Here is a 23,505-nt window from a genome sequence, read left to right on the forward strand (position 1 = left end):
CATTAGACTTTGAGCTTATCTAAAGGCAGGGCTACATCTTCCTCATCGTTGAATCTTCTAGGAATGTTTCTGTGCGTGGTTAATAGTAGCCACTCCATAAAAGTTTGATGAATGAATGAACAAACTTTGTAAAAACAATCTTACAAGGCCTAACAGTAAGTCTTCCTTAGAAGCCTAATTCTTTCTTTTTCTATTTCCTTTCGTAAGTTATTTTATCTTGCTCCAAGAAGAGAATCATGGACAACACATGACTGAAGTTCCTGGTTGTCTGCTCCAAATGAACCATTATTCTCTTTAGGCCTAGAAAGTAACTAACTTTTATCTTTATCTTTTTCTTTTTTTGCTATGAATATATACTCAGAAGTGTATGTGACCATATGGGTAAAAATTCTGGTAATTCAATGTAACTTAAGCAGAAGTTTCAGGAATCCAAGAGGTATATAAACATTGACTCTGGTCTAATTCCAGGGGTCTGTGTTCACAACAACCCCCAGAATATAGGATGCTGCAGAGCTGAACAAAGAAACTAGCAGGAAATTCATATTTAAAGAGTATCTGGACCTGCTTAAGAAGAGCACTGTATTTATGGGGTTGGCTTAGAATAAATTGCCTTCTCAAACAGTTCCACCCCCACCCCATATTTCTCTAAACAAACTGCAAACCAAATACCCAGAAGCTACTTGGACAAAGGTAGAATACCTGGCTTTGGGATAATCACATAACGTGGGGCCTTCTTGTGGACCTCTATTGTATATACTGACTTCTTTTTTTTTTTTCTTTTTTTAATAAATTTTTATTAATTTTAATGGGGTGACATCAATAAATCAGGGTACATATGTTCAAAGAAAACATCTCCAGGTTATCTTGTCATTCAATTATGTTGCATACCCACCACCCAAAATCAGATTGCCCTCCATCACCTTCTATCTGATTTTCTTTGTGCCCCTCCCCCTCCCCTTTCCCTTCTCCCTCTCTCTCCTCCTCCCCTCCCCCGTAACCACCACACTCTTGTATACTGACTTCTTACAAGAAAAATGCTCCCCTGTATTTCAAGATACAGCTGCATTCACATTAAACATTTATTTTTAAATAACCTCATGAGCTTGATATTTTGCTTGAAATCTTTTGAAGGGCAAATAACAAAATCATAGCTGCTGTTCACAGTGAAATCAAGCCTGCCTCATCAATACCTCAAATATGCTTTCAGCCTTCTCTCCAATTTTCCTCTTATCTAATCAAGTACTTTCAATTGCTTTAGAAAAATATTAGCTGAATATCTGTTAAATAATAAGCTCCTCAAGAATGCATCATCTCTCTTTATAAAACAGCCAATCCAAATCAAATTAAAGCCCAGAGACAATTGAATTACACTGGTACCAGGTTACCAAAAGTCAGAAGGCATTTAAGTTGTCTTTAAAATAGTTGTTGATAGTGACCACAAAATATCATTAAAATAGGAGGGGGGAGAAAGAAAAAAATCATGACATTCAATTTGTTACTTCAAGAAATAAATTTACATAAAATCATACTACTTTAAAATCTACTTACTACATAGAATTTGTTATAATACAACATAAAGGGTATCTTTCTCAGCCCATAGTCAGTAAAATCTCCTGACTTAGGGTTTCCTCACTCTCCTTTCTGGACACCCCATCCAGTCACGTACCACAGCAATTTAGAACAAGGACAAAGAGCACGTAACCTATCTGCATTCTTGCTTCCCAACTAAACTTTTGGTTTATAATCCTATCTAAAGTTGCCAAATTTATCAAATAAAAATACAGGACTTTTAATAAAATTTGAATTTCAGATAAACAAATAGTTTTTAGTCTAAGTATGTTCAATACAATTCATTCTCTGTTAACTCTCTCCTTATTCATTTTTCTATGTTGGTTGAGTTGAACAAAACAGAGTCAAATTCTCCAAAACTCAATTTACCCCCTTTACCTTAAAGTTGTAAGCAGCCCTCTCCATGGAATCAGCCCAAGTTCTACTTGGCCTTCAGTTGCCCAAAGCAAACCAGAGGCACTCTCAGTCCCAGCTTACCTGACCAGCTACAAGGAATTTGAGGAAGTTGACTGTTGGGGAAAGCAGTTTTTATTCCATAGCTCCTCCCATCAAAAGCTTCACAGGGCTCCTACCCAGTCAGCCACTCAGCTTTCCACCCAAAGGGGTTGGTGCCAGTGTATATTCAAATGACTTTGATGCCTGCAGAGCTCCTCCTTTAGGTTGGGGTGAAGACAGACATGGTGAGTGACCACCATGCCTAATTACTGACTCTAATAAATTTGTGCAAAATTTTTAACACATGAATTATTACAAGAAGATAAGGCTTTTATATTTTCAAGGTTTTTATATGTGTGTGGGGGGGTGAGAAGGGCAAACTAACTTTTTTTCTCTTCAGCTCTGTCTGTGGAATATTCAAATAAAAGCATCAGACATCCACAGAAGCCCAGGAAAATGACTGCTTAACGTAATGTTTCTATATACACACACGTAAGATCTATGGAGATACATACTCAAAACATGCAAAAATGTCTTAAATAGCCATTATTTGCATATATTTCTTTTTCAATAAACCCTTAATTATACATATTAAAAGACAGGAAGAAGTAGAGAGGTATGGTTAATTCTCATAAACAAAATAATATATTCAGAAAAATGGCAATCCATAATAGCTCCATATAACAGAATATGTATATGACAGAAGTGGCAATTTTGAACACTTAGGAATCAGTTTATAGACACAATCCTGAAATTATTTTTTATTCATTAAGAATGCAGACTCCTTCTTTATAATTATCACAGATTCAGAATTAGTACAGTCAGAAAGAATAAAAATTGTACTTTACTGAGGAAGCTTATATAATACGCAACATGTCATAGAAATATTAAATAGTAAAGCTGGAAAGGCTCTTAGAGATCATTTAGTCCAGCATTTGCTAGTGTATGTAACCACAGACCACTGTTTCCAAGAAGCCTCAAAAATTTAGTTTCTTGGTTAAATACTTATTGAAAATGGCAAACTATTTAATATATTCCTCTCGTAGAGACTGACAACACATCAGAGAATAGTAAAGATTGTCTAAGTCCTACAGTAAGGAAATCTGTTTACCAGAATTTCCCAACATTGATTAATCACAAAAATCATCCCTCTTTTTTCATCATACACCTTTTAACATATCTCACTAGAGTATACTAATGAAAGTACTGTTCTAATTCATCTCCCTCTAACTAAAGCTGAAACCAAGCCCTGTTGCCTTTTATAAGTTGTTAGTTTTCCTCCATAACTTCATCTTTTTCTTTCCTAAATAGGAAAATACGGTGAACTCCAAGTAACTGGATCTTCCATTGAAATGACATTTAACATTTTTTGCTTATACAGTAAGTCTCACCTCAATATTGTCAATAGGTTCTTGGAAACTGAGCCTTTAAATGAAATGACATATAAGGAAACCAATTTTACCAGAAGCTAATTGATATTAGCTAATTGGAAACAAGAGTTAAGTTTCCACTGCATATTTCTGGTCACAAAGACATCACCAAACTTCTAAACAAATACCCCCAAACAATTCCAATATTAAACATGAAAATAAATGGGAGCTTTACACATACACACAAACACACACACACACACACACAGAGAAAAGATGAAAAAAGATGAATCAAAACAAGTAAGAGACTTCTTTTTCAGCCCACTTATTTTAATTCATTGTGGTAGGTGGCCAGAGCCTCTCTTGGTAGCTCTAAGCACAAAGCAGGACTCACCCGGGACAGGACGCCCTTCCATTCCAAGGACACTAACACTCCCACACTCACTCATACTGGGACAATTTAGATACCCCAACTCCCCCAGTTCACATGCACACCTTTAGGACGTGAAAGAAACCAAAGGACACGAAGAAAACTCATGCAGACACGGGAAGAAAATGCAAACTCCACGGAGACAGTGGCCCTGGTTGGGAATCAATTTTCCCTCCTCATCAAGTTTATAACAAAACAAAGTTATTCAAAGATTCACTTGATTTCCCCAAAGCTAACAAGATAGTGATTGTTTCCTATGATTGCTACAAAGAAAGATCCCACAACCATCTCCCCAGTACCCATTGCCAAGGCTGTGGGTTCTGTCAGATATTTCCAAATAGCAGTTGGGGCTTTCTTCCTTTATATGTATGCTTGTCAGGCAACGTTTGAAGTAACACTTTGAGTCTTCTCTAACTGTATTTCCTACACTATGACTTCTGTCCCTTGAACCCTTGACATTTACCTCAGGTATTCCATGACATAATGGTATCAGGTGAGTTTTAACTGCACTAAATCTTGGGAAGTAAGAACATTTTTTTCAATCCCCTTAATTCCTAAGGGTTTTAGCTTTACATTCAACTTAAACTTTGAAGTTTCTACTTGGCAGAATTAAGGTTCCTGTCTGTAAGTAAAAAGAAAGTTACAAAGAAGAATTAAATTTAGGCAACTATCTTGCAAACTTATAAGGAGAGCATAATGTGAGAAAGGCACTTATTATTTTTCAGATTTAAAAAAAAAATTTCTTTGCAGGGCTCTGTACACTGCTAAGACCAAATAAAATAATTACAACTCTATGGCCAGACATGTACCCCTCCACCAAGAGGTTATATAAAGGGCAGATATAGTTATTGATTTACCTCTGAATTTTGAAATTAGAAGAACAAAGATGAAAATCAGCCCTTCTTTTATTAAACATAAAACTTCTTTCAGGTAAAGAAAGTTAAAAGCGTGAGTGATATCAAAATGGTTGTTTACAAGGTCTAGCTAAATTCATAAGGGAGAAATCATGTTTCAAACCCTAAACAGAGTGAAATGTTTCCATTTTAAAATAAGCATTTTCCTCATATCCCTACCCAAATACCAAGCTAGAACGAAATATGCAATTTCCAAGCAGAAAGTTTTACTTGGTTACCTGGGCTGCCATTAAAATATTTTGAGGCATAGATTACATCTACATTTTGTTAGTAAAAATATAAATTTTATCACTAAAAGTCTTATTGAAACATTTGTGTTAATTTGTTATTAAAACTGTAGGTGTTTTAGAATATTGGACAAATCCTAAAAACTCCAAAAGCATTGTGTATTTAAATAAATTGGTGTTTTTGACCAAAATATTTTTTTAAAGAGCTCTAAGATGCTTAGAATTAAATAAACTTACTGTTTGTTTTGTTCTACAGACATAAAAAATACAATTTATTGATACAAATTCTGTTTACTTTAAAAGTAAAAATTTATACTCCCTGGCCTGAATATCTATCAAGTATATTAAAAGTTCTAGATAAAACTGTTGAGATTGCTTTAATCTATCTATCTATCTATCTATCTATCTATCTATCTATCTATCTATCTATCTATATACACATATATATGTGTGTGTGTGTGTGTGTGTATATATATATATATATATATATATATATATATATATATATATATATATATTTATAACGATCCTCTCTTGGTCTAACTTAGTAAATATGGTAACTTTGTTAAGCTCACTTGCTTTCAGTAAGAGGTTAATATTTGATGATGATGAAACTGTTCCTGGTATTTAAAGAACTAAGCAAGGCTATCCACAAACAATGTGACTAGAAATGGGATTAGTTTAAAGAAGATAAAATGTTAAGTGGAGGTTTTATATTTTTAAATAAATCAACCTCTCAACCATGAAGTCTCATATCCTTACAGAAAAGAATTTGAAATATGACCTCTACCAAAGAATGCCTATCTCCATATCTAAAACAACAACAACAACAACAACAAATAAAGCAAAGCAAAGAACAGAAAAAGTTAATTAGTAATTTTAAAATCTATTCATTGAACTCCTCAAGTCAGTTTCAATAGCTGGAACAAGAGTTATTGGGAGAATACTGCACTTGCAAGAATATAGTGTTCTTTGAAAACATATGCCTTTTCCATTAACCACAAAAAAGTTTCAGGGGTCATAGTGATAGTCTAATTGGCTCCATTTAATTAATAGACTCCTTATTTTAGTGAGGGAAAAACAAAACAAGAAATATCTATCTACTCTAGCTTCATTGTGCTTTTGGTGACAATTAGAATAAAATTAGAAAACTTCAGAAAAAAAATATCTCTTTGAAAAATAAAATGAGTCCAATTTGTATCTCATTAAGGCAAATAAAATTTAATTTTACAAAAATATTTTACAAAGTGATACAGTGAAATAAACTAAGCCGTGTAAAACTTCATTGTGACAATCTTTGATGCTTATTTCACCCATTGTTCTACTAAATATAACAAGCATTTAATTGATTTTATTTTGTTTCTTGTTTTACATTGACGGCATACTAGACTCTGGTATATACGGTTAAATTACCCTTTAGAAGTGAACTAACCTGATGATTTATGAGTGTGCTGGAGAATAATTGTAAGTACAATTTTAGCTCATGTTACTTGGCATGTCACAATTGCTGACACATATTTGGAGGCCAGGTTGAAGCCCCCATTAAATCATATTTTCTATTAATATCTTGAAAGTGGTCATAATGAAAAAAAAACCTTTAAGGGATTTATAGAGCTCTGTGATCTGCTTTGCATTTTTTTTCACACAACATCAACCTGAATAATAACAACTGATATTATTATGTATTTACCGTGTGCTAGACATCTGCAATAAACAAACACTAGGGGGTCAGTGTTTTATTGGAACTGAGGCACAAAGAGTTAAAGAAACAAACTCAACGTGACAAATCTAATGTAGCAGAGCTGGGATGGGAACTGAGGTGCTTCGGACCTGGAACTCACATTCCTAACCAGTACACTATTACCTCACAATACTTTGACATGAACTTCACTGAGGAACAAGCTAGTTCAAATATTTTTACTGTCTGGGACACTATTTTCCCTCTAAGATTATAAAAATATTCCATATCAACTGGCTGTCAGGTAGGTCCAGAAACTAAAATAAATTTATGGAGAATGAGATGTTTTGTTAAGTATATAGGGATGTTGGGCAACTTGAAAATGAATAAAACAAGGGAATTGAATGTTTATTTTTACACTATATCCACCTAAATAATCACAACTTACTTTATTGTGTATTTAGTATGTTGTAGGCACTGTTTGAAATGTTCTCTATGCATCAAAACTTTCATCCTTCCCGAAGCAAAACAATTAGTACTAACCTGCCCTCTCTTAGCTCAGCTTTTTATTAAATGTTTGCACATTGGAATTTTGCCAGTTGGTTTGGGAGAAGCAATGTTGTATTATCAGGAGTTGGATTGTGAGAGTTTAAACACAAACAACTATGACCTGACAAAAAAAAACAGTCGATCAAAATCCGATGGACACAAAGAACAGATAGAAATGGGGCTCAAAGAGTGGATTGTGTGCATTTTGTGACTGTCATTACCACACTATAAGAAGAATATTTTAAAAACACAGTAGTGCCATTTAAAAACAGTTTTACTCAGACTACAAATATCTGAGTGCTGTAGCTTCAACACTTTCACATAGCAGAGAAAATCCCCAAACAATGACAAAATATCAACTATATCAAAAAGTGGTACGAAATATTCTTCTGAAGCATTTCAATCAGCTAAGAGTACTGGCAAATGAGAATTCAGGTACACCACCTCACAAAAAGCTACATAACCAAAATGTAGCTAGTAGGGATTTGATTCAAATGACCAGAAAACATATATATATATATATACTTTGAGATGGTGCAAAGTATAATGATGATTTGTGGGCCCGAGAACTAGGGTTTGACTTTTTCAGTGCTTCCGATGTAGCCTATGAGCAAATGTTATGTTTATTTTCTTTCTGATATTGTCAATTTATTTTTGAGTAGGTGAATAATATTAAAGAATTCAAATACAAATCAATATATGGATACATCGGATAAATATTTCAATAATATAAACACATTTTCAATATTACTATCAGTTAGGTTTTTCCACAATTTTTTAAAAGCCAAGTGTAATAGATACTTGCTGCTGATAGTAATAAACCTGGATTTTATAATAAGTAACTGAACAATTGAACATACAGAACCAAAAAGTATACTTATACTTTTAAAGGCAATATGATAAGAAAAATAACAATAATAACAAATCCAAAGTTGAAATAAATCAACTGTTTGGAATCAGGTCACAGGCTATTCATACTTTGACTTCTTATGCATTTGTTCTTAGAAAAAACAAGCATAAGCTTGAATTTGAATATGAATTCAGTATTTTACTAGAAAGACTGCTAGATTGGGATTTAAGTGCTATGGATTCTGATTACCTTAAGATCATGGCTAGATCATTTTCCAATTCTATTAATCACTTTTTCAAGGAATAATTTCTGCCCTTATATACTTTAGAGGTAGTTTGAACAAATAAAAAGTAAAACTTAGTATGTTTTGGAAAGAATATATATTTACTTCTCTTTATTAGTTCTTTAAAATAGAACTAAAATTGTTACTGTAAATTAAGTGTTAAAAGCATGACAGATTACAGTGTTTTATCACTTTTCCTCACCACAAAAGTAATGTATTACTATATGAGTAATTCTTGATATTGTGAGTAGTATGAATTATTATATACCTAGAAAGGGAATTTATGTTCAATGTTAAAGAGCCAAGGACACTTCTCTTCTTAGAACTGGATATTGTTAAACAGTTGCTGCTCCCACAGCTCAGTGGTATGATAAGTGAAAGAGCAGAGTATAAAGAAGTTGATTCAGGCTTTAATCTTACCTAGCAAATAACTGAAAAGATTGGAGAATTATTGCTCTCTTTTCGACTGGCAATAAGCCAGTGCTTAATTAGGGAGACCTATTTATCTAATCAAGAGACACATTTTTACCATAACAAGCTTCATACTTTAAAGTCTCTCATAATGAAAATTCACTTTATAATCATAATGAATAAACATTTAAAGTATTTTTTATATTATGGAAAGATTTGGAACATCACACTCTTTGGTTGGTTGGTACATTTTAATATTTTTTATTTGTGAAACTGAAACTGCTGTTATATTTTATTCATAACATTAAAATTATAAAAAGAAATCAGGCAAATCATTTTTTCTGGTAAGTTAGAAGGATAAAGAAAAACAAATAACAGATGATAAGAGAAGATGCCAATGATGTTTAAAATGCCAGCAAGTAATTAATTGTAGCAAATGAATTTTGAATATTATTTAAATTGGTAAAATATTATAATTGAATCTTAGTATAAATCTGTTTATAAGATTTTGAACTAATTTCTCATTTTAAAAAATATTTATCTCAATATGTTAACCTTTTAGAAGCCAAGATTCACTCATACAAATGTGAAACATGTTTGTATATATGATATATATACATTCATACATATTTTTATTATTAAAAATAAATATATAAAACATTATAAACATATGATGCATATTAGAACTAATAAATATATACATACATATTATATATTACATGTATGCCCTTTTTTATCCCCATACTTCTTGCATACAAAGTTTTAAAAGTCCACTTGCTAGTCATACCTATAATAGACTTGTTGGGATATTAAAATGTTATTAATATTTTCAAAGGGTTATAGTGGAAAACTATAGTTTCTCTTTGGTTTCATACATTTAAATACTAATGTTATTTTTGCCCAACTACCTGTGATGTTCTATGAGAAGTTTCTATATGCTCCACAAAAATAAGGTTCTGTGGTCAAAGACTTTTTAGAAATATTGGGTTAAAGAGTTAAACTGCTGTCTTTTGTGCAGTATGTTTCAAAGCCTTATCTCTAATAAATCTTATTAGCTAATAAGCATTGTGCTACTCCTTGGGAGGAGAAACATAGCAAACTTATGTCTTCCAGTACAGACACCATTTTATTTTTCAACCAGATCTGAATGCAAATAACCCAAGAATTAGGCTATTTGAAAAAAAAGTGGGAAAAAATGAAAGAAGAAACATTGAAGGACAGAGTGTTGACAATTCTGAAATTGAGATAAATCATCCTTAGTTGATACTCTTCTGGACCGGCATTGTTTCCTCTAAAACAGTGATTTTCAAACTTTAGTGTTCATCAGAATCAACAAGTAGTTTTCTTAAAACGCAGACTCTCAGACCCACCCCCAGTGTTTTTGATTCAGCAGTTCTGGGGTGGGACCTAAGAATTTACATCTCGAACTAGTTCCCCGTTAGAGCTGGTGCTGCTAGTCTGCCCACAACTACTGAGGATCTCTGCTCTGTAGGAATACTGTCCTAACCAACAATGGATTTAACTGTTTATTAAGCACTTTCTTACATTACTGATAATTCAGTTTCTAAAAGATTCAGTTATGTTGGTATCTTCATTCCAAATTTCTAACCTCAGTAATAATGTTAGCAATCTTATAAAAGGCCAGTTCAAGTTATGCCAAAAAAAAAATAAATAAGACAACTTCCCAAATCCCTCTCTACTACTTTTAAGAAACAATAATTTTCTGTTTACAAAATAATGAGTGGTATTGATTATAAAGTTAAGAGCTCTGTAAGACATGTTGCTTACATTTGCTCTACAAACCTCCCCAGAGTGTTTTTTTAATTTTTGCTATGTGCCCAAATTTAAGCAGATAAAGGATATTTGTGGTAAAATGTCCTCAGCTTTCCAATAAATTAATACTTTTACTCACGGCAGAAACCATACTCACTCAATTGTAAGCATTACCCTTTTTCCTCACTCCCCCCCCTAAATATCTCGAAAAAGACAAGCTAAGAGGAAAATACTTTTCATATCAACGAAGCAAACAACCTAGTGAAGATCAAGGCATCTCAGCATGGACAAACAGAAGATGATGTATCAATAGATTCTCAGACCTCAAAGCAAGCACTGAAACTAAAGTTCCTCTGTTGTACCCTGCAGCAAGGATGCAGTAATAAAACAGTACAGCTCATACAACACTATGCCCTTTTAATTGTTAAAAAAAAGACATCTACAGAGCTACACGTATTTATCTCAACAACACTTAGTTTACTTCTAACTGGAGGCCTATTAAAACTGAAACCCTCAGCTTGCATTACTGGAAGGCCTACAGTACATTAACATATCAAAAAGGGGGAAAACACATAGGTAGCTTAAGTTGCAAATAAGAAATTCAGAAATAGAATTATCTCTTTCCTTTGCTCTTGCACTAGATATGGAAATATGTTCTTCTGCAAACGTTTGAAAATAGCTTATAGATAGAAAGAAATGTATATTTCCAATAAAATCAATAACATAACTGTAAATAGTGAAAGAGTGAAGGTGGAATAATAACAACAAATATATCAAAAACATAAAAAATATAGACTAAGGTGAATTGCTTCAGCTGGGCAGTAAATTTAGCTCTGAGCTTTCTGGCAACCATAGTAAATAGGACTTATAGTGAATTACATTGTTCTTATTGTGTGAAAAAAAAAACTGGTTAATAAGGACCTCTCTGTTAAAAGACTGCTGATACTGTGGAAAACATAAAGAAAAACAGGACATGGAATCTGCCCAGAAAGAGTGTAGATATCTTATCTCTCCTGCAACTGCAGAGGCATGAAGAATTTTGCTGGAAGGGGCCCTAGCACTTGGCCTACTGGGACAGAAATCAAAGATGACTGGGGTTGCTTTCAGTGGTGCTGTTGAGAAGAAAGAAGAGCAAGCTTGATAGAAAAAAATGAGACTTCTCTGAGCCATAATTAATAACAGATCTTCACTTCTGCTTCAGATAAGTATGAGGAGTTTATAGTGGAAAATGTGAGATAAAAATGGCATAAATAATTCTATCTCTAGGGAGTCTTCCTTTCTCTATCACTTCCTTTTCATTAATATGTTATTTATTCATTACATTTTCATTCTGGTTTTGTTTCAAATACATTATTATTGGAGATGAAGTATTTCAAAATTAAAAACTTTTCACAATAGTTGTCTCCAAATTTTCCTTCTGTTTCTTTCTTTCTTTCTTCTTTCTTTCTTTCTTTCTTTCTTTCTTTCTTTCTTTCTTTCTTTCTTTCTTTCTTTCTTTCTTTCTTTCTTTCTTTTCTTTTCTTTTCTTTCTTTTTTCCCCTCTCTCTTCCTACCTTTCTTTCTTTCTTTCTTTCTTTCTTTCTTTCTTTCTTTCTTTCTTTCTTTCTTTCTTTCTTTCTTTCTTTCTTTCTTTCTTTCTTTCTTTCTTTTCCCTCTACCTCTCTCTTCCTACCTTTCTTTCTTTCTTTCTTTCTTTCTTTCTTTCTTTCTTTCTTTCTTTCTTTCTTTCTTTCTTTCTTTCTTTCTTTCTTTCTTTCTTTCTTTCTTTCTTGTTTCTTCCTTCCTTTCTTTCTTTTTTCTTTCTTCTTTGTCTCTTTCTTTCTGTCTCTCTCTTTTCTTTCTTTTTCTTTGTCTCTCTCTCTTTCTCTTTCTTTCTTTTTTCTATATTCTTTCTTTTATTCCATCCTTCCTTCCCTTTTTTTCATAATCTCTTGCTTTGAAATAATGTCATTTTTTATGTTTCTTTAGTAGGAAAATAGAAAAATTGGGGGAGAAACAAGTGAAATACATTTAAATGTTCTATCACTAATACTTCAAACATGGAGTAAATGTCGTGTGCCATCTGAGTGAGAACTTTAGAATTTGGGAAATGTGAGAACCTTGATTTAGTTTTAGTTGTCAGTGGTTCATTAACATGTGCAAGTAACAATTATTTATGTCCTTAAAATATTAATGATATCAGCTTAATGCTGCTAAATAGTTGAAATCATTTTATTTCCTTTTTAAATTTTATTAAATCCATTAGCATAATATAGGTTAATAAAATTACCCATATTGCTCAAAAAGTTTAGGGATCAGGGAATATACAGATACTTTAGCACTTTTAGCCTTTTGTATAGGTATTTTCACCAGTGAAATAAAAGTTGGTTTTATATCTCATTTGCATAATCAAACAACTTACTTTGACTTGTTTGCTTTTCAGAGGTTCTTGTTTAATAAAGAAATCAAATGCTTCTTTTATTGCTTCCCATTCATTTTGAAATATCCTCTAATTTTTGTGATCAGTATATCTAAGTTTCCAGTGTACAGTTCTATAATTCATCATTTGTATATTGTATTTATTGTGCATTCACCATCTAAAGTCGTTCCCTTTCATCTCCATTTATCTCCCCTTTATCCTCTTCTACCTCCTCTTATCCCTTTTTCCTTCTGGTAATAACCATAGTCTGTGTCTATGATGTTTTTTTTTTAAATTTTTGCTTTTGTTGTTCATTTATTTTTGTTTTTTGCTTAATTCTTTCACTTTTATCACTCAGCTCACCAACACCCCTTCTCTCTGGCAGCTGTCAATCTGTTTTTTGTATCTATGAGTCTATCTCTATTTTGCTTGTTAGTTTATTTGTTCATTGGATTTCACATATGAGTAAAATCATATAATATTTATCTTTCTGTGACTGGCCTATTGCACTTAGCATAATGCTCTCCAGGTCTATTCACATTGTAGCAAAATGTAAGAATACCTTCTTTTTAACAGCCAAGTAATATTCCATTGGGTAAATGTACCATGGCTTTTTTATCCATTTATCTACTGATGGGGTTATATCTGAAGGAGCAGAAACACTAATGCAAAAGAATATATGAAAGCCTATGTTCATTGCAGCATTATTTACAATAACCAAAATTAACTTTTTCTCTTTATTGAAACAGTTTTCTAAAATGTTCCAGGAAATTTCCTGTTTCTGAAAGTAGACTCAGTTGCCCAAACCTGAATTATATCTTGGTTACTGAAGACTGCTTCTAAGGCCTCGGATTCATCTATTCTGAAAAGCAGAAATCTCTAGACAGAAATGGAGATAAAGATGAAACAGTTATAAGAAATTGAGCTGATTGTATAAACTCCAAAATATAGCTAATAAATTTAGAGATCTTTAGAAAGTAACATCTTAAAATTAGTTTCCCTTTGTTTATTTCTTATTTTTAAAAAAGCAGATTGTTTGGATTAATTTATAGTTATTGAGGACTATTATTAAGTGTATTTTAAAATGTCAATGCATGAGATTTCTCTATGAGAATTTCTCTTTACCATTTTATGATTAAACTTATTGAACTTTAAAAATATCACTGTATATTCAGAGCAAAAGCTACTTATTAAATTTTAAATGTATTTTATTATGTTAGACAATTATTATTGTACAAAACCCTTTTTTTCAAATTATGATTTTATAGTTAATTCATAATAACCTTATTAAAACAAATCTTGTTTTCAAGAATATCTTAATTTGCAAATTAGCCATCTGTTGTAAAATTCTATTTCAAACATTTAAGGCAAAAATAATGCTTGAATTTGACTAACTTATCACAGTGGCCACTCTGCAAAGTTTTTACAATTCATAGGTAGGATAAAAACACTCAAAAGGCAACTTTTGGAGAGTATATACAATGGCATCTGTCCAAAGAACATTTCTATAATGCTAAAGAACAAAAGTAAATTTACAAAAATCAGAAATCTGTAGACCACCAAATTAAGATTAAAATGTGGTTGAATGAGAAAAGTCAACAAAACAGTGTATAGAGTTTTCATTCATATTTAAGTGAAAATTGTACTGGGAGTAAAGTACAAATGCAGATAACAAGATGACTGGGAATCATGGAGGGGGCCCATATTTATTGTAAATCTCTCAAAATGATTCTGTAAAGTCACATTTCATTCAACAAATAACTTTTAAACTTTTACTATGTGCTATATGTGCTATGCACAAAAAATTCAGTGATAAACAAGACAGCATCTAACATGAAATTAAAACAGGTATGGCAGATCAGATAGTAAGCTGAATACAATCACAGTAGACTGGAATAAAACAAAAACCTCCACTTAGTTAAATATATTGACTTCAGTAGTATTTCAACACCATCACTGGCTTTCCTTTTCTACTGCCACCACCTAATTTAAATTCTTACAATTTTGTACCTTCAATACTTAAACAGCTTTCTCAGAGGTCTCCTCTTGCCAGTCTCTTTTGCTTTACCCATTCATCTTTCATAGGCTGATGTCAGATTCCACAGTAATACACATAAAGTATCTCACTGACTGTTAAGCTACTTCTCTGCCAACACAAGCTCTATTCTTCAACCAAGCTGACATAACACTCAACTACCCAAATACACATCACGGTTTCCCCCCTCTATCTTCCTTCAGGGTATTCCATCCGCCCTGAATATCTTCCCATACCACTTTCAAAGAATACCTCAGACAGCACCTCTAATATGACTGCATCTTTAACCACAACAGCCGGCTGTAATCATAGCCCCAGCTTCTCTGCTTGGATGCTTTTAGAGGTTAGTTTGTAGCTGGTTAAAGCAAATAACACAAAACGACTTCATACTAAGAAGTTAGGCAGGGACCACATCTTTGTAATATTGTATTCTGCACAGTACTGAGCCATATGCCTAACATGTAATTGATTTCAATAAATGTTTGTTGAATGAATCATTTCTTTGGAGAATTGAATGTATACAAAACTCTGAAGAAATTTAACAGGACTTTCAACATTAAATGACCCTTGACATTTATAAAGTCCTTGTACTAAACCACAACCAACAGTCCTACAAACTGAACACTGTTGCTTGCCTTGTATGAAGAGAAAAACCTGTAGTAGGATTCCCATGACTCGCTCAAGGCCACACAAAGGGCCTTTGTTACAGTTGGTATTATAAGGCAGCATTTTCTATGCTTACCTCACTTGTTGATACCATGTTTATTTTCATGTATTTCCATGGTTACTTCTATAGTTCACCTAAGAAAGAGGCATTTATCAAGACTACTTTTAAGGTTTCTTGGAAAAATAAGACAATAGCCAAATATATACTGTGGAATATTATTTAGCCACAAGAAGGAAAAATGAAATCCTGTCCTTAACAATAACATGGATGAATTTTGAGGGCATTATGCTAAATGAAATAAGCCAGGCACAGAAAGACAAATACTGTATGATTTCACTTACATGAGAAATCTAAAAAAACTGAACTGAGAAAGAGGGTAAAATAGATTTTATCAGGGGTTGTAAATTAGGGGAAATGGAGAGATAATATAGGGTACAAATTTCCATTTAGAAAAAGTTCTGGAGATCTAATGTACAGCAGGGAGACTATAGTGAACAATACTTTATTATATACCTGAAAGTTGCTAAAGTAGTACACCGTAAATATTCTCATCACATAAAAAAATAGAAAAGGTAATTATGTGAGGTGGTAGAAGTGTTAACTAACCTAATCACTTCACAATGAATACTTGTACAAAATTATCATCTTGTATACCTTAAAAATGTACAATGTAAATTATATCTCGATAAAGTAGGAAAAAATAAATCTTTCCTTCAGTGGGGTACTAACAAAATAAAAATGGACAGACAATATTTTTAATTTTTTTCAGTTATTTTAAAATTAAGAACAGATTTCATTCTACAAATATATAGAATGCTTTCCTGGATAATAGAAATTGAAATAACCAATAAATTACAAATAATCTAGAGATTATGTTTTTACAAAAGCTGAAAAAAATAAGTTTATTTAATGATGTATTAAGCATAAATACTAATAACAAAAAAACTTCTGAAATAGATATTCATCAAATGTTTAACACAAGAAAACAGAGCTCTTGAAGATGTAATCAGACTCAAATTTTTATTTCAGTGTTACTCTCTTTCAAAAATAAGATGAACAAAAATTTTAAAACAATGCGTCAATGTGGTTATAAAAAAAAGTCACTTTAAAAAGTGTAATCTCATTCTTTTTTATCTAGAGAGACACAGACAGAGGGACAGAGAGGAAGGAAGATGAGAAACATCAACTCATAGTTGTGACATCTTAGTTGCTCCTTGATTGCTTTCTCATATGTGCATGGACCGGGGGTCTACAACTTAGCCAGTGACCCATTGCTCAAGTCAGCAACCTTTTCCCTCAACCCAGCGACCATGGGGTCATGTCTATAATCCCACGCTAAGCCAAAGATCCCATGCTCAAGTAAGTGAGCCTATACTCAAGCCAGTGACCTTGAGGTTTTGAACCTGGGTCCTCTATGTCCCAGGTCAACACTCCATCCACTGCACCATCGTCTGGTCAGGCTCTTTTATTTTTTAAAATGTTGTCTCCAAAAGGTATTTGGGAGTAAGAAATGATTGATACTACAAAGAGGTTTACTCAATGTACCTAAACATTTATAAAATATGGTGAAGTGTTTAAAGTGATATAAAAAAAGTTTACATTTCTGCATGATAAAGACAGAATTTAAAACTTACTTCTATATAGTTAGCCAGAAAATCATGGGGGGCACATAAGTTATATCTTAGTTTAAGAGATTTATCATATATATGAAAAGATGCTCATCTTCTTTAGTTATTAGAGAAATGCAAATCAAAACTGCAATGAGATACCACCTCACACCTGTTAGATTAGCTATTATTAACAAGACAGGTAATAGCAAATGTTGGAGAGGCTGTGGAGAAAAAAGAACCCTCATACACTGTTGGTGGGAATGTAAAGTAGTACAACCATTATGGAAGAAAGTATGGTGGTTCCTCAAAAAACTGAAAATAGAACTACCTTATGACCTAGCAATCCCTCTACTGGTTATATACCCCCAAAACTCAGAAACATTGATACGTAAAGACACATGCAGCTCCATGTTCATTGCAGCATTGTTCACAGTGGCCAGGACATGGAAACAACCAAAAAGCCCGTCAATAGATGACTGGATAAAGAAGATGTGGCACATATACACTATGGAATACTACTCAGCCATAAGAAATGATGACATCGGATCATTTGCAGCAAAATGGTGGGATCTTGATAACATTATATGAAGTGAAATAAGTAAATCAGAAAAAAACAGGAACTGCATTATTCCATACGTAGGTGGAACTTAAAAGTGAAACTAAGAGACATTGATAAGAGTGTGGTGGTTACGGGGGGAGGGGGGAAAGGGAGAGGGAAAGGGGGAGGGGGAGGGGCACAAAGAAAACTAGATAGAAGGTGATAGAAGACAATCTGACTTTGGGTGATGGGTATGCAACATAATTGAACGACAAGATAACCTGGACTTGTTATCTTTGAATATATGTATCCTGATTTATTGATGTTGCCCCATTAAAAAAATAAAATTATTTAAAAAAAAAGATATTTATTATATTTGGCACATATTTAATAGTTATGTCACTGTGAACTCTATATTTTCAAAGTAACAGATGGTTTTTAGAATGGTGAAACTGTCTTTGTTATCCAATGTCTACTCATAAGAACATGGATAGAAAAAAAACGTTAATTTATTTTCTACAAATTTTCAGTAGATAAAAATTTGAGTTTCGATAGAAAAACATATATCCAGTTGTGAAAGAAAAAAAAATATCCAACTGAAAGCATACATTTAAATGTCCATGACCAAAACTGATGGGTGCTATAGATATATCTACTACACTAAATAACAGATAATACATGACATTCAGCAATATTATTCAGATTCATCATGAACAAGCAATGAAAAATAATTTACTTTAACTCTAGAGACAACATGGTTAAATTCAAGTAGTGGAGATCATTTAGTTAAAAAAAATGGAATCATTCACTGACTTTTAAGAAAGTAATATTAAGAAATACAAGAAAGCCTCACCAGGCAGTAGCACAGTGGATAAAATGTTGGCTTGGGATGTTAAGGGACCAGGTTTAAAACCCGGAGGTTACTGGCTCGAGCACGGGCTTATCCAGCTTAATCACGAGTTCACCAGCTTGAATGTAGCAGGTTGCTGGCTTGAGTGTGGGATCATGGACATGACCTCATGTTTTCTAGCTTGAGCCCGTAGGTCGCAGCTTGAAACCCAAGGTTGCTGGCTAGAGTCCAAGGTCACTGGCTTGAGCAAAAAGGGTCACTTGCTCTGCTGGAGACCGCTGGTCAAGGCACATATGAGAAAGCAATCAATGAAAAACTAAGGTGGTACAATGAAGAATTGATGCTTCTCTTCTCTCTCCCTTTCTGCTTATCGAACCCTGTCTGTCCCTCTCTCCTTTTTTTCTCTCACTATAAAAGAAAAAGAAGGAAAAAGGAAGGAAGGAAGGAAGGAAGGAAAAATAAAGAAAGAAAGAAAGAAAGAAAGAAAGAAAAAGAAAGAAAGAAAGAAAGAAAGAAAGAAAGAAAGAAAGAAAGAAAGAAAGAAAGAAAGAAAGAAAGAAAAGGAAAATTGAAGGAAAGAAGGAAGGAAGGAATGGTAGAAGGAAGGAAGGAAGGAAGGAAGGAAGGAAGGAAGGAAGGAAGGAAGGAAGGAGAAGGAGGAAGGGAGGGAGGAAGGAAGGAAGGAAGGAAGGAAGGAAGGAAGGAAGGAAGGAAGGAAAAAAGGAAGAAGGATGGAAGAAAGGAAGGAGAGAAGGGAGGGAGGAAGGAAAGAAAGAAGGGAGGGAGGGAGAGAGAAAGAAAAGGAAAGAACAAAAAAAACACAGAAAAAACTGTGAGTTAAATTTGAAAACATACCTAGCAGTAAAACTTGACTCTGGTGAGAATTGGAAACACAAAAATAGAAAAATTGAAAACCCAAGCAGGATTGCAAATATGGATAAGACAAGAGCAACAGCAACAACAACAAATTATGTTCTATACAGTCATGTTCTTAGAAGAACTAATTACTATTTCCAGATGCACAGAAGTACCTTATACACAAAAGTACCTCATTTCACAAAAACTTAAAATAGAGAATAGAAAATATTTATAATGACTTCATACAGCTACACAACATGAAAAGAATTATTTAATGATCAAGTAGGACCGTGCATGCATTTCCCGAACATGTAAGAGTTTCTTCCAAACAAAAGAGTTGACAAATAATATACAGTTCTCAAACTTCAGATTTTCAGATCTCTTATACTAAATGTGGTTTCTGTTAGAAAACATCAATCTTAATAGTAGTCATATCAGAGGTCCTTCCTTAACAAGTAGGTAATTGAAAACTTGGCTTCAAGGAGGACAGAGAAGATTTTGAACTATGCTCCTATAAAACAACATATTAAATGAGCTGGGAAAGATTCCAGTTATTTTACAGAACAGTATTTGACCCAAAGCAGGCTGAACAGCTACTGACATATTTTCAGCTGACCAGTGACAGGTTCTGCCCTCCCCATACCAGCTGACCAGGCCATTATAATAATGAGTATAAACCAATATCAGACATCAAAGAGTTTTATGCAGTAAATATGTACATAACCCATAGTTAGATATAATGCCCAATTCTGGCTAGTTAACTCAACAAAGCAGCATTTAAGAAAACGAATGGACAAGGGAGTAGATGTAGCTCAGTACACTGACTCTCAGCAATTAAACAAAGCTTAGAATCACTAAGTTAGATAAATTCATCTAAAAATAAAGAGCACTATGCCTCCTTTCCTCTTTCACAAAATTAATAGCCCAAATGATTGTGAAAAATCTAAATATAAACCTTAATTTGAAGTATTAATAGAACTACATAATCATGAAACAATAAGTGAGGGAAGGAGTAGAAAAGGGATAGTTGCTTTCCCCTTCTTTTTGTAGTGTAAAAAATGAAGGAGAGCAACAAAAATTTACAGAGAGTTCATCACAATGTAACATGAGAAAATGTGAACAAGATAAAGGTCAGATACCTTTGGTTAAATACAACAGTAGCCCAATTGATGTTTACTTTATCTCCTTCTCTGCAGGGGAGGGGAGGAGCAAAAACACTAAGTTTATAGAACATGAGAGTCCTCAGGTTCTTTTGATAACTGTTAATGTGACCTTGGGCAAGTGACTGTTCCTCACTGACTCTCCAGTATTTTTATATGGTAGCAATTTGAACTGAATAGTCTTTCTTTTAAAGTTAAAATTCTTGATTTGTGGATGATGTCAGAATAATGGTGGTGTGAGAGATACTCCTGAGCTCTCACCATAAAATTTCAAAAAATTGAACAAATATAATGCAGTAAAGGAACTATAGCTGAGATGGTAGGTGTTCTTGAAAAATCCACATACCAAATGGACTAAAGGTGGGATGGGGTGAAAATGGGGGCAAAAGATAAAACATAATTATGGTGGGCTTTGGAGAGGAGAAGAAATAAACCCAGTGTGACTGAGTTTCATTTCTCTACTGAACTACATGGAGGAGGGAAGCTTGGGCTCTCTGGATTTTGTTTGAGGGGAACAAAGAGGAAAACTCAGAGTGACTAGGTTTTCTTCTGCTGAGAGAAGCAGTAAGACAGAAAGGCAGAGGGGGTTATAAACCAAAGCAGCCAGAACACTGGTTCATGGCCAATGTTCCCAGTCTGTCTGCAGCCTGCACTTGGCAGAGAAAGAGAAAGCTAAAGTGTGGCCCCCAGCCACCAAGATCCCACCTCCCACTCCTCGTAGTATGGAAAACAGTAGAGACAAACCCCACAGCTAGATCTCCAGAGCCACTCTCTCCCATGAAGAACAAAGGTGCTCCATGTCCAGTCCCCAGGTCTGTTGAGACGTGGGAAGGAGTGCCCAGAAGCCTGAGATCACTATTGTTAGAGCCATAAAGCAGGAAGTCTGAAGTGGTGAAGCAGAAGCCATAAGGTCAAAGCCATAAAGCCTTCACAACACACCCCACCCACCAACATACTTCTAAAAAATTTACTGGGTTGCATGACCAGGTGGTGGTGCAGTGGATAGAGCATTGGACTGGGACACGGAGGATGCAGGTTTGAAACCCTAAGGTCACCAGCTTGAGCAAGGCTTATCTAGTTTGAGCACAGCTCACCTGCTTGAACCCAAGATTGTTGGCTTGAGCAAGGGGTCAGTTGGTCTGCTATAGCACTCCAGTCAAGACACATATGAGAAAAAAATCAATGAACAACTAAGGTGCTGCAACAAAGAATTGATGTTTCTCATCTCTCTCCCTTCCTGTCTGTCTGTCTTTATCGATCCTTCTCTCTGTCTTTCTATCTGTCTCCTTCACAACAAAAAACAAAAACAAAACAAAAAAACCCACTGGGTCAAAGCAGAAATAAAAGAATAAAATCAGAGATAAAAAGATATATACAGACAAATGAAAATGACAACAGGACATACCAAAATTCTGAGGATGCAGCAAAAGCAGTAATAAGAGGGAAGTTTATATCATTTAAGGCAGGGGTCTCAAACTCAACTCAGCATGTGGGCTGCAGAGCAAGATCACAGCCGTTCGGCGGGCCGCACTAGGTCTACAAAAGGCAACTGTTACGCAACACTTTTCTCACTGCAGTTGAAAACAAAAAAAAAATCAGTACAACAAGCACAATCGTACATGCAGTTTACTCAGTGTCACAAAACGACCAGAAACTGTAGTTCGCATCACAACTGCTGTTAACTAAGCTAATATCTAGCTAGGATGCTAGAGAAATGAAAAATACAAGTAGGCCCCTAGGCTTACTTAATTTTATCCAAAATATTTTGAACTTTGTGGATTAGTCTGCGGGCCGCACAAAATTGTTCAGCGGGCCGCGAGTTTGAGACCCCTGATTTAAGGCTTATATCAATAAACAAGAGATATCCCAAGTAAATAACCTAACATCACATCTTAAGGAACTAGAAATAAAAGAACAAAGGCAACCCAAAGTCAGCAGAAGAAAAGAAATTGTAAAAACTAGAGTAGAATTAAAATAAATAGAGAAAATTAATATAGAAAAAGTTAATATAACAAAGAGCTATTTCTTTGAAAATATCAATAAAATTAACAAATCCTTGGCTAGATTCACTAAAGAAAAAATGTGAGGAGGACTCAAATAAACAAAATTCGAAATAAAAGAGGAGAAATTTCCACATACATCATAGATATACAAAAAATCATAGCAGAATATTATGAAAGATTATATGCCACCAAATTCAACAACCTACAGGAAATGAATAAATTCCTAGAACTACACAAATTTCCTAGATTGAGTCACGAAGAAGTGGAAAACCGAAATACACCTGTAATCAGGGAGGAAAGAGAAACAATTACTAGAAACTTCACCAAAAACAAAAGTCCAGAACCAGATGGTTACAGTAGTGATTTCTACCAAACATTCAAAGAAGATTTAGTACCTATCTTTCTGAAAGTCTTCCAAAATATAGAAGAAGCAATACTTTCCAGCAACATTTTATGAGACCAACATAACTGTAATACTGAAACCTGAAAAAGACAACCCCCAAAAAGAAAGCTATAAACCAATATCTCTAATGAATACAGATGCAAAAATCTTAAACAAAATATTGACAAATCAAACACAACAACACATTAGAAAAATAATACATCATGGTCAGGTGGGTCCAGGAGCACTAAAATGGTTCAACATATATAAATAGATCAACATAATACACCACATTAACAAAACAAAGAACAAATCATATGATGCTATCAATAGATGCAGAAAAAGCATTAGATAAATTAAACAATGCCTTATATTTAAAACAATAATATCAGACTACAAAGAAAGTACCTCAACATAATAAAGGACATACATGATAAACCATTAGCTAACATCATACTAAATGCTAAAAAAAAAGTTGAAGACTTTTTCTCTAAAATAAGGAATGAGACAAGGCA

The 23,505-nt window shown here is 33.7% G+C and overlaps 1 protein-coding gene across 5 annotated transcripts in view; it reads right to left on the reverse strand.

Annotated features, from left to right (window-relative positions):
• Positions 1–23,505, reverse strand: part of MBNL3 (muscleblind like splicing regulator 3) — a 96,710-nt gene that overhangs the window by 42,003 nt on the left and 31,202 nt on the right. For 3 of the 5 annotated variants that reach the window (XM_066356478.1, XM_066356475.1, XM_066356476.1), the window contains exon 1: positions 1,948–2,053. The exons of 1 other annotated variant lie outside the window; for it this stretch is intronic. In XM_066356478.1, coding sequence (XP_066212575.1) covers positions 1,948–1,974 — 27 coding nt within the window. In that variant the 5' untranslated portion in view covers positions 1,975–2,053. Of the gene's footprint in view, positions 1–1,947; positions 2,071–23,505 lie in introns of those variants that run through there. One more of the 5 variants, XM_066356477.1, reaches the window with a different exon arrangement.

The sequence above is a fragment of the Saccopteryx leptura genome, chromosome X (genome assembly GCF_036850995.1).
Source record: "Saccopteryx leptura isolate mSacLep1 chromosome X, mSacLep1_pri_phased_curated, whole genome shotgun sequence".
NCBI lineage: Eukaryota > Metazoa > Chordata > Mammalia > Chiroptera > Emballonuridae > Saccopteryx > Saccopteryx leptura.